We start from the raw sequence: 11,469 nt of genomic DNA, 5'->3' as shown, positions 1-11,469 counted from the left end.
AGGTAGAAAACCAAACTGAGATGAGGAAAAGGACGCAGATAAAAAATCAATTACTTGGTCATAAATAAGGCGCTCTAGAACTTTGGAAGCAATACATAACAAAGAAATAGGACGATAGTTCGTAACAAGAGACTTATCTCCAGACTTGTAGACAGGGGTAATACGATGAACCTTCCACTCTGAAGGAATAGTAGAGAACTGCAGAGAAGTAGCAAAAAGATGGTTAAGTGGTGTACATAATGGGGTAGCACTACTTTTTTTCCAAAAAATGGCTCCGAAATCACCCCCAATTTTTATTCCATTTTCTGATACATATTGATGTACTTATGCTATGTAAAAAGTTTGAGTCGATTCCGACTTAAATTTTTCAAGTTACGGCCATTTTTTAAAATGGACCAAAATCTGAAAAAATCCCTGTACTATAGCCCATGGTTTTTTCCAAAAAATGGCTCCGAAATCACCCCCAATTTTTATTACATTTTCTGATACATATTGATGTATTTATGCTATGTAGAAAGTTTAAGTCAATTCCGACTTAAATTTTTCAATTTATGGCCATTTTAAAAAATAGGCCAAAATCTGAAAAATCCCCTGTACTATAGCCCATGGTTTTTCCAAAAAATGGCTACAAAATGATCCCCAATTTTTATTACATTTTCTGATACATATTGATGAACTTATGCTATGTAGAAAGTTTGAGTCGATTCTGACTTCAATTTTTCAAATTACGGCCATTTTAAAAAATGGCCAATTTTTGAAAAAAATCCCTGTACTATAGCCCATGGTTTTTTCCAAAAAAATGGCTACAAATCACCCCAAATTTTTATTACATTTTCTAAGCTTCTTGTACTCATTTTTATATTTTATTTACAATTAGGCTCAAGTTATTGAGGAATTGGTCCTCCTTTATGAAAAGAATCTTCAATCCTGTAACAAATTCCATCCGGAGGGTAAGCCCCTATAATTAACACTAATTATTAAATCCCAATTACTTTAGACCCAGATCCTATGGAACCTCCATCTGCAATCTTGTGGGTGTGGTTTTTCCTTGCACAACATTTTGATAGGTGTGGCGATCACAGACGAGCACTTGAATATATTGATAAATCTATTGACCACACCCCCACTCACATTGAACTATACATGCTGAAGAGTAAGATTTATAAGGTAAGAACTGAGACATTATTAGCTAATAGACATATGTACAGACTAGCCTCTATATAATGGACACTTTGAAAGTGTCTCTGTTATACAGAGGTGTCCTTTATGTGGAGGTTATTTTATACAGTAAGGAATGTAATTGGTACACTAGGTGCTGTCCGTTAAATGGAGGTGTACGCTATAGAGAGTGTCCATTAAGAGAGACTATATATTAAGTATTAAAGATTCTTCTAGATCCTGTTAGTGAAGCTTTACATGTGAAGGAAGTGTAGGCAGTGGAGTGTAGTAAGTGGGGTCGACCCACAATACTATGAGCAGGTTACCTCCGTATAAAAAGCTGCTCCCTTGTATCAACTCAGTGATTACCAAACCATTGTCATAGTTATTTCAGACAAATTTTTGAATGGACTCTTCGCGTAGTCCTGTTCATCATACTTATCCTTTAATGAAATATTAATATTTATTAATGCAGAGTGTAGTATATACTATGTATTGTTGAGTGGTGCTTATAAGTGAAGTTATAGAGGCACTGTTATTCTATCAGTGACCCTGCTAATGTGGGCAGTGAAGATTATACATTCTTTCAACCATGTTAACATATTAATGCTGTGTCTCTTTTAAAAGTGATATTTAGCACTTTAGTACTGGTCAGTTTGAGGGCAAGTCCCTTCAAAGCTGTCCGTTATTTTTGTGTAGTAATTTGATATCCCTTTATCAATGAACTGTAAAAACTGTAACCAGGAAGTGTAGGGCATTTCTGTGCGCCCCACGATGGCCTTGTATGGTTACCCTGGTTTATAAGCAGCTGTCTGGTTGAGCTGCTTCATTTCTTGTAGTGACCTCTATTCTATAAACAAAATTTTTGAATGGACTTAAATGTCCTGATCTTTTTTTTTTATTTTAAATTTAGTAATTTATTACTAATTAAAGAACATTCTCTATAGCATACACCTCCATTTAATGAACAGCACCTAGTGTACCAATTACATTCCTTACTGTATAAAATAACCTCCACATAAAGGACACCTCTGTATAACAGAGACACTTTCTTGACCTAAAGTGTCCATTATATAGAGGCTAGTCTGTAGTACTTAAGATTATACCGTATAAGTGGTTTTTTTCGAGGGTTGCAAATTTCGCGGATTCCCTCCTAATTCGTGAAAATAAAATCCGCGAAAATCAATTTAATATGGTACCAGCATGGCACACGTGGTAGGATTTGCGAAATTAAAATCCACGAATTGGAATTTTAGCAGATTTCGCAAAATATAATTCCCTTGAAAAAAACCACTTATACGGTATTCTATTATCCATAGCATGCTGGTGATCTGGAGGAAGCAGCTCTGTGGATGGATGAAGCTCGCTCAATGGACACAGCTGACAGATTCGTTAATTGTAAATGTGTTAAATATTTATTAAGAGTGAACAAGATTGATAGAGCTATAGAAACTGCTGGACTGTTCACAAGAGTAAGTAAATTAAGAATATTATTTAAATTAATACTTTTATTTAACTACATGTATCTTTGCTAATATCCCACCTTCATTATAAACAGATTTGTTGTATGTTTTAAACTTCTCTCTCTCCCTCTCTCTCTCCCTCTCTCTGTTCCATTAGGAGGGTATGCCTCCTCTTCAAACAATGGATGACATGCAGTGTATGTGGTTCCAGAAGGAGCTAGCGAGGGCCTACTGGAGGAGTGGCCAGTATGGAGAAGCACTAGTCAAATACCATGAAATAGATAAAGTATATATGAGAGAGAAGAGTGTTAAAATGACTGATTATAATAGTTAATTTTACTGGTATTTTCTCTTTTTTATAGCATTTTGATGATATTATAGAGGACCAGTTTGACTTTCACACTTACTGCATGAGGAAAATGACCCTCAGACCCTATGTGGGGTGAGTTCAATAATCAGATATGTACCGGACCCCTCATGGTATTTTTTAATGCTAGGGTACTACGATTGGAAGATCGTATCCGTGGGCATCGGTTTTACTTTGACTCCGCCCACGATATAATAGAGGTATTATATATTTATTCATATTTTGTTATTTTTTATTTTTTGTTTATTTTATTATTAATCTTGTTTGTAGTTGTATTTGTATCTTTATGATAATCCTGATGCCAAGAGAGCCAAGGACGCTCCAATTGCTGAAGAGATTGAGCAAGATTGTAAGAGTTGCATAATCTGAGAAATACCCTGTACTATATATATATAGCCCATGGGTTTTCTTAAAAATGGCTCCGAAATCACCCCCAATTTTTATTACATTTTCTGATACATATTGATGTCCTTATGCTGTGTAGAAAGTTTGAGGTGATTCCGACTTCAATTTTTCAAGTTATGGCCATTTTAAAAAATTGGCCAAAATCTGAAAAGTCCCCTGTACTATAGCCCATGGGTTTTTTCCAAAAATGGCTCCAAAATCACCCCCAATTTTTATTACATTTTCTGATGCATATTGATGTACTTTATAACAACCAGAGGAAGTACATGTACAAGTACTTGTATTTATGATGATACTCATTGCTGTTATATTGGTGCGCCCCACGATAGCCTTTCATAGTTATAGTGGTATTTAAGGACAGAACTACAATGTTGAGTATTGTTTGTTTTAATTTCGCAGTTCACAAATTTTTGGAAGGGTCTCTTGTTTATGGAGGCCCTGATTTAAACAAATCATTGATGTTATTATTGTTATGATTTTTGTAAATTTATAATGCTAAAGAGTAAGAGTTTATGTATAAACAGAGAAATATCCTGTACTATAGTCCATGGTTTTTTCTTCCAAAAATGGCTTTCAAATCACCTTGCATTTTATAATTTTTCTTCTCTTTTTTAGTAAGTCATCTTTCAGAGTCCGAGAGAAGGAAGATCAAACGGAAGCAGAGGAAAGCTCTTGCAAAAGCAAAAGAGAAAGCAGCTGAACAAGAGAAGGAAAAAGAGAAAGGTTTTAATAATTATTAATAACTAGTTTTAAAAATGACCATGTAATTTTATCTCTTTTATATAGAGAATAAGCCTCGCCATGACGACGACCGCAAAGCCGCGACCGACGAAAACAAAATAAAATTCAACCCAAAAGAACTTTTAAATGTACGACATTACATCTCATTTAGTCATACCCACTAATTAATAAAAAATTTATTATATTGATAGGTTGAGGATCCGCTAAATGAAGCTAATAAATTCTTAAAGCCGCTTCAGTCAATGTGTACTGGAAATATTAGGACACACCTACTAGCTTACGCCATTCATTCTCGACGGAGTAAGCTCCACCCACTTTTAAAACTTTCAATTATTGTACTGCCTTTTAAGGAAAGTACCTGTTAATGTTGCAGTCTTTGAAAAGAGCTTTTTCATGTGATCCAGAGAACCCGACACTTCATTGTTATATCGTTGACTATGTTCTCACGTGTAAGTTATGAATTATACTTTAGCAGAACTTCAATTTATTTTAATCAACAAATTTATAATAAATTGACAAACTGGAAACTTTTTTAATAAATACACTTTATTTAATATTGGTAAGGATCGACATTTTTCAATGAAAGTATATTTAATTACATTTTTTTTCAATCAAATTTTTCAGCACTTTTTTGTAAATCTTTACTAATATTGGAACTACCGGTCATTAATATCCAGTTTTTGTCTCTTATAGTAGAGAAGGAGAGACCAGAGTTACCTGATCCTGTTCACACTGTCATTGATGATTGTATACCGCGACTGACTGATGGGGGGAAATCCCCTGATGAACTGAATCAATCCTTCATTGCAAAACATTCAAATTCACTGGAACACTTAGTAGCAGGTACAGCACTTCAAAAATTTGTAATAAATCCAGTTTTGATTCTATTTTTTCTTCTCTCCCTCAGCTGCTCAAGTACTTTATAAGCTTCACCCAGACTACAGGACTAAAGCCATCGCCATGGTAACTAATCTCTCCGACTCCCTGATAGACAGATCACTAAGAGTGAGTTACCCTCCGTTATGAACTAACACCTCTACATAACCACGCCTCTTTCTCATTTTTAGACGTGTCGAAACGTTCACAAGTTCTTAAGTTCTGGATTTCTCGGTGATTGTTCTGACGAGTTGGCATCTTACTCTTCCCAGTGCCACGCCCTTTTTCCCTTTGCCTCTAGTTTCAAGCCGCCGGTTGAGGCAGGCAAAGAACTCGAATCAAGCCCCGCCTCTCCTGGGGATGCTCCGCCCTGTGTGGGCGTGGCTGGACGGAGCCCAGCCGCTCAAAAGGAATCCTAGTTTTGCGAATGTTTTATTATTATTATTATTGTTATTATTATTATAAATTTTGTTAATAAATGTTTTTTGTGAGTTTCTATAAAAGTACTAGTATAAAAATAATTTCAATTATTCAATAATTATAAATAATCGTTTTTGTTGTCCAGACCTCCTTCTTTTCCCAATATTCCCAGACCCTCTATTTCTCTTTTAAATCTCTTCATTCCATCAATAGAGGCCTCAGTATTACATGTAGATAGTGACAGTCTCACATCATCAGGTAAACTATTATTAATAATTTGTAGGATTGAATCACACTGACTTCTGTCCCTATTGTATGAAAAAAATGACAAAATAATTAAAAATGAATTTTTGATAGTAAACTTGTAACTCAAATTCACACCTTGTTAACACCTTGAGGTGAAACAGGAAGTGCTCAAGAACTAATTAGTTTTAATAAAAATTGTATTTGTAATTCAATTTCACACCTTGTTAACACTTAGTTAACAACTTGTTAACACTTTGATATGAAACAGGAAGTGTTCAATGACTAATTAATTTCAATAAAAAATTACAGACTAGCCTCTATATAATGGACAAGAAAGTGTCTCTGTTATACAGAGGTGTCCTTTATGTGGAGGTTATTTTATACAGTAAGGAATGTAATTGGTACACTAGGTGCTGTCCGTTAAATGGAGGTGTACGCTGTAGAGAGTGTCCATTAAGAGAGACTAAACTCTAACCTGTACAATAAAGACAGCTCTTGTGTTTCTTTGCAGTAGAACAGTATTACCCCATCAAGAGGGCTTGAGCCTTGTGCATACATGTGGCGGTCATTAACAGTTAGCAGCTGCTGTGGTAATGATGGTGAAGAAGCAAGAAGAGAGAATAGACTTTGAGGTGGAACAGAACTGACACTTAACTGAATAATAATAATAATTATTATTATTATTATTATTGCTATTACTTTTGTTCTCATTTTGCTTCCAATTATACATGCCAAATCTCTCCATTCATCTTTCGTAAACTCTTTAATATCTTGAGGATCTAAACATACAATTAAACAGAAGAAAAACAACCTCGACCACAAGAACTCATAAATAATATATACACAAAGCAGTCATCATATGCTTACTTATATTGGAGAAATGAGAGAGGATTGATTGATAATTAGTAGTATTAATTATAGGGGTGCACTCATCACCACTACAGTTATTACCAATAGAGAATGACATCTCAGTTAGTTGAGTGTAACCTCTTACAGTGGACTGGGTACCAGTGGTCCATGATGAAAGAATAACACAAGATCTTGTATCAGTTATCTGTTGTGGCTTGGTTGATAGTGCAAAGCAAGCAGTTTCATTAGGAGAAAGAGTAAAGGAGGAGGAGGGAGAGGGAGAAGGATCTGACTCATGACGGTAGCCCCTGGCAATTAGTACACATCTGGATTGAAAAGGGGAGGAGTCATGTGACTGTAACCATAGCGACAGGTCCGAAACCTCTCTAAATAAATAGAGATTAAATTTTACAAATAGAAATACAATAATCTGTAGCACACTTGTCCCCAGTGTTGGTGATGATGATTGAAATAGTCCAAGTATCTTCTACTAGTCTCTGCCAGTGATCGTCTAATCTGATGGGTGTGGTCTTTATGGGTGTGGCTTTGACTTTAGTCTCAATCTTAGTATCATCTGAAGATATTAGCGTGAACAAACGCTACAAATGATACAATTATATATATATTTGTATATGGGAGGGGCTATCTTTACGTGATCCTCTTCCTGAGCTTTTTCTGTTCCGTTAGTTATGTGGTGTAATAGATTGAGTCCATTTTGCATCAAATCTTCTCTCCACCTCAATTGTCTTCTTTTATCCTCAAGTTCTAACTCATCAGTCTTGGAAAAAATAATTATTTATAATCCTCAGTAAGTGTCTCCATACCATTTGTCTTAAGCACAGTGCTCTTGATGCCTCCAGTATTGATGAGGAAACAGTTTCAGTCATAGCTCCATCAGAGGCTGACTAAAAGTGACAGACAATAAGGTAATATGATGTATTTAGTAGTGACTGCTAAAGGACAAACTTTAATTTCAGTGTGAGTTTTTGATGTAGAGGTGTCTATCAGGGCTCCATTATACAAATCAGTAATAATGAACTTATTGATATCAGAGGAAGCTAAAGAAACAAAAAGAAAAATAAGCATGGGAAGATCCCTGTACTATAGCCCATGGTTTTTTCCAAAAAATGGCTCTGAAATCACCCCCAATTTTTATAACATTTTCTGATACATATTGATGTCCTTATGCTGAGTAGAAAGTTTGAGCCAATTCCGACTTCAATTTTCCAAGTTACGGCCATTTTAAAAAATTGGCCAAAATCTGAAAAAATCCCTGTACTATAGCCCATGGTTTTTTCCGAAAAATGGCTCCGAAATCACCCCCAATTTTTATTACATTTTCTGATACATATTGATGTACTTATGCTGTGTAAAAAGTTTGAGCCGATTCCAACTTCAATTTTTCAAGTTACGGCCATTTTTAAAAATGGGCCAAAATACCATATACTATTATCTTTATATCCTTATGCTTCATGATAATTATGAACATTAAAAAGAAATAAATAATTCTCACTTTCTTGATTAAATATTATTAATAATTGATCGGACCCTCTTCTCATGAAGTCGCCAACCAAAGCCACTTCAACCGCTTCCCATGCATCCCATAACTTAGGAGGTGTGGTCAGCCCCTCCCTCTCAATGACATCATAAGAAACCTTATAAGTGAGTAGACTAGAGGCATCAGTAGTAATGATTAACCCCAACTGACCATCAGGAGTCTGAGAAAAGAATCTTTTAAGTACAAATAATTTATAGTATATGTTCATTCACTCATTTGAATATTGGTTAGACAAAAATAAAAGTTTAGAGGTATAATCTTTGAATTTTACCTGCATTGTTTTGATGCTGGTGCAAGTATGAGGAGTAGTTGGTACCAAAGTTTTAACGTTCCCATTATCGAGAATGAGAACCTGACTATTGCTTGTGCTGATGATGAATAAAGGATGAAGTTCGAATCTTTCAACTCCGCCACAAGTTCCTTTTTTAGCTCTTAAGTACAAATGAGTGACCACACCCACTAATATATGGGCATATTCAGGTGGAATATAATTAATGGAATCCGTCAATAGAGAATAAGCCACTTCACCTTCGTAGTTCACACTTACTAACTCGTATTTTAAACCGGTTTGACGAGTTACTAGCAGCTCAGCATAAACTGAGTTTGGAGGTATCTGTGGCCAGCTACAGCGCCACTGCTTAAAACCTGGGCAGTCATATGGCTTTGAATGTAAGAGATTAGAGGAAGAGAACAAAAATAGGTAGCCATCTTGGAACGTTTGAACTGCATAATTAACATCGGGGAAATCAGCTTCTAAAATGGGCGTGACATCTTGAGAAAAACCACACCCATCCCAAACAGAAACAGCATAATAAAATGTTTTATCGACACCAACAAGACTGACAAGATGAGGACAAATGAGGTCGTTCTTTTCATCATATGCTAACACAACATCAGCAACTGAGGAATGACTGATTCCATTAATGAGCTTCCATTGGCGACTAGTTGTATTCAGTGACAATACATTAACAATATCTTCGTATTGGTCCTCATTCTCTTCATATTCTTCCATAGAGTGTCTTTTGAGCTGAAAGAGGTAGCCATTCCAGTACATATAGCTAGTATTGAACTCCATGGAAGAAACTCAAATGCAAAAATGACCATATGAACGCACGTGGGACAACAAGCCACGCCTACATAATTGCATAGACACGCCTATTTCAATTAATGATTGGTAATTAGATTAGATTAAAGATTTCATGTAAAATTGTTAATGTAATACATTTTCTATACACAATCAAGCAAAGGATTAAATGATAACGTGAAGAAGAACAGAGAAGGAGAGAGAGACAATAAATAATGAATCAGCAATGTCTCTGTGTGCGTGAGAGGATTAAATATGAAAGAGCTTAAATTGAGCTGTATATATATAGCTAATAATAATAAATTAGAATCCTCCTGTTTGAGCTTGGAATACTTCTATAGTATCATCGTCCTCCATATCTAACTGTTGAGAGGGAGAAAGAGAGAGAGAGACAAAGGTGGTAAAAATGCTATAAATTGTCCATTGCTTCTATTGTACAGCCGAAAACAAGTTAGAATTTTATCCCGGTATCGAATGTCAGACTAAAATTTACACCCACAAAATACTATACCCTTAAACATTAATTTCCAGCTGCATAGTGTCCCTGTCTCTCTCTCTCTCTTACATCGTTTGGTGTTTGATCCTCTTGCATTGGAGTGCCATCAAACATGAACCTAATGGTACTCTTTTGAAGACCCTGTCTCTCACAGTATGCTGTTATCAGCTTCTTAAATGGAGTATTCCTCTTGATCTTGAAATGTATGACAGATCCACCAGCCTAGAGAAAAAAAGAAAGAATGAGAATGAATCTAATTGTGCTGGTAAAAAAGCAACTTCATTCTCTTACCTGTCCCATCACTTTGAGATTAATGTGTTCATTAGATTGATGGCCTGATTCAGCTCCTTCTGGCTTTACATCGGGCTAAACCAAGACATAAGTATCCAAATACTATCTAAAGGAGTACCTTTAAGTCCTGAGACATAATGAGAAAAGATTTAAAAGAAAGAGAGAGAGAGCAAACGGTCTGAAAAGATGGCTGTCTTTCTGTCTTAATTAAATGAGACTAGTTAGGCGACTAAACATGTTTAAAGTGTTAAACTTAGTCAGCTGCCTGCACAAGTTAGGGGCTGGCCCGTGACTCTCTATGGTGGTTTTGGGTGTAGCAAAACAGCAGGAACTTCAAAGAAGGTGAAATGAGTTCAAGAAGTTTGTAGCTTTATGCTGCCCCATACACAGAATAGTGACATATCTGGTTTATATATAATATTTTGTGTGAATAAGTTAAGTATATACATGTAAATGAAAAGTTCGTACAAACACTAATAAAAATGCAAAAAACTCAATAATGAAAGATAGAGAAGAGAGATGACTGGCAAAAATAATTATAATTATTAATAATAAGAATAATAATCCTCTAGGTATAATATTAATAGGTATGCAAGTTCATATACTGTTTTGGTGTTTCGTTGACATTTCAAAGAAAGAGAGAGAGAGGGGGAGGGAGATGAGAATGAGCTTAGAGGTATAGCTATTAATAAACTCTGCCCCCTCCTGTTTGCGCCTGGAACACTTCTATGGTATCCTCATCTTCCATATCTAACTATTGGGAGGAGAGAAAAATGTTTAAATATTTGTAATAATTATGGGCGGAAATTATAGCTGCCGTTTTATTAAATTTATTACAATTAATCTTACAATAACTTGAGCATCATGCAAAATAGATAAATAGGCAATATTAATTCCCAACTATTCATTGCAGCTGTATAATGTATAATATTTCCCTCCTCCTCTTACGTCAATTGGCGTTTGATCCTCTTGTATCTGTGTACCATCGAATATGAACCTAATGGAGTTCCTTTGGTAGCCCTGTCTGTCGCAATAAGCCGTCATTAGCTTCTTGAACTGAGTGTTCTTCTTTATCTTGAAATGTACTACTGAGCTATCCTTGAGAAAGAGAGAGAAAAACATCAAAATTAACAAAAAAGGAACAACATAATTATGCTAAATTCTGAAAAGGTGTGGTTTATATTAATTAACACTATTATACAATGTACTAGACACATTATATGTACTTAAAAGAGAAAGTAGCAAGAAGGTTAGTTCTAACCTGCCCCGTTACTTTGAGATTGATGTGTTCGCCAGATCCTGCCGCATCTGGCTTTACATCGGGCTAAAAACAACAAAGTATTATAGTATCATATCACTAGATGTACCTTTGAATCTTCTGACATAATAAGATTAGGAAGGAAGACAGAAAGAGAGGGAGAAATTGAATTTCACGAGGAAAATATGGCTGAAATGAAATCACAAATTTTAATTAACGTTTATTAATAAACTATTAATAACTAGATAAGCTTATTA

General features: G+C 35.3%; 5 protein-coding genes across 5 annotated transcripts in view; 1 reads left to right on the top strand and 4 right to left on the bottom strand.

Annotated features, from left to right (window-relative positions):
• Positions 1 to 5,531, top strand: part of LOC100637469 (N-alpha-acetyltransferase 15, NatA auxiliary subunit) — a 9,021-nt gene extending 3,490 nt beyond the window's left edge. Inside the window, exons 10-23 of the mRNA XM_019998884.1 lie at positions 878 to 950; positions 998 to 1,167; positions 2,478 to 2,630; positions 2,779 to 2,907; positions 2,984 to 3,063; positions 3,119 to 3,188; positions 3,259 to 3,337; positions 4,009 to 4,116; positions 4,180 to 4,262; positions 4,326 to 4,434; positions 4,485 to 4,583; positions 4,828 to 4,977; positions 5,042 to 5,139; positions 5,202 to 5,531. Coding sequence (XP_019854443.1) covers positions 878 to 950; positions 998 to 1,167; positions 2,478 to 2,630; positions 2,779 to 2,907; positions 2,984 to 3,063; positions 3,119 to 3,188; positions 3,259 to 3,337; positions 4,009 to 4,116; positions 4,180 to 4,262; positions 4,326 to 4,434; positions 4,485 to 4,583; positions 4,828 to 4,977; positions 5,042 to 5,139; positions 5,202 to 5,429 — 1,629 coding nt within the window. The 3' untranslated portion in view covers positions 5,430 to 5,531. The remainder of the gene's footprint in view (positions 1 to 877; positions 951 to 997; positions 1,168 to 2,477; positions 2,631 to 2,778; positions 2,908 to 2,983; positions 3,064 to 3,118; positions 3,189 to 3,258; positions 3,338 to 4,008; positions 4,117 to 4,179; positions 4,263 to 4,325; positions 4,435 to 4,484; positions 4,584 to 4,827; positions 4,978 to 5,041; positions 5,140 to 5,201) is intronic.
• LOC109583487 (uncharacterized) lies at positions 5,492 to 7,611 on the bottom strand. Its single transcript, XM_019998872.1, has 8 exons — positions 7,492 to 7,611; positions 7,350 to 7,430; positions 7,178 to 7,303; positions 6,967 to 7,124; positions 6,544 to 6,911; positions 6,376 to 6,455; positions 6,152 to 6,330; positions 5,492 to 5,738 (listed from the first exon to the last, which is right to left on the bottom strand). The coding sequence occupies exons 1-8, from the start codon at positions 7,609 to 7,611 to the stop codon at positions 5,549 to 5,551; spliced, it is 1,302 nt and encodes a 433-aa protein (XP_019854431.1). The 3' UTR covers positions 5,492 to 5,548.
• A 377-nt stretch (positions 7,612 to 7,988) lies between these two features.
• LOC109583486 (uncharacterized) lies at positions 7,989 to 9,170 on the bottom strand. Its single transcript, XM_019998871.1, has 2 exons — positions 8,355 to 9,170; positions 7,989 to 8,243 (listed from the first exon to the last, which is right to left on the bottom strand). The coding sequence occupies exons 1-2, from the start codon at positions 9,156 to 9,158 to the stop codon at positions 7,989 to 7,991; spliced, it is 1,059 nt and encodes a 352-aa protein (XP_019854430.1). The 5' UTR covers positions 9,159 to 9,170.
• Positions 9,171 to 9,261: 91 nt separating this feature from the next.
• Positions 9,262 to 10,252, bottom strand: LOC100637343 (small ubiquitin-related modifier 2-like). Its single transcript, XM_003388016.3, has 4 exons — positions 10,073 to 10,252; positions 9,955 to 10,029; positions 9,733 to 9,885; positions 9,262 to 9,530 (listed from the first exon to the last, which is right to left on the bottom strand). Exons 1-4 carry the CDS (start codon positions 10,088 to 10,090, stop codon positions 9,471 to 9,473), a joined length of 306 nt encoding a protein of 101 aa, XP_003388064.1. The 5' UTR covers positions 10,091 to 10,252; the 3' UTR covers positions 9,262 to 9,470.
• Positions 10,253 to 10,398: 146 nt separating this feature from the next.
• Positions 10,399 to 11,430, bottom strand: LOC100637216 (small ubiquitin-related modifier 3-like). Its single transcript, XM_003388015.3, has 4 exons — positions 11,322 to 11,430; positions 11,216 to 11,278; positions 10,903 to 11,052; positions 10,399 to 10,708 (listed from the first exon to the last, which is right to left on the bottom strand). The coding sequence occupies exons 1-4, from the start codon at positions 11,337 to 11,339 to the stop codon at positions 10,640 to 10,642; spliced, it is 300 nt and encodes a 99-aa protein (XP_003388063.1). The 5' UTR covers positions 11,340 to 11,430; the 3' UTR covers positions 10,399 to 10,639.
• Between the last annotated feature and the right edge of the window lie 39 nt (positions 11,431 to 11,469).

This window comes from Amphimedon queenslandica, unplaced genomic scaffold, assembly GCF_000090795.2.
Source record: "Amphimedon queenslandica unplaced genomic scaffold, v1.1 AMPQUscaffold_13302, whole genome shotgun sequence".
Taxonomy (NCBI): domain Eukaryota; kingdom Metazoa; phylum Porifera; class Demospongiae; order Haplosclerida; family Niphatidae; genus Amphimedon; species Amphimedon queenslandica.
This window is presented reverse-complemented; position numbering and strand designations above follow the sequence as displayed.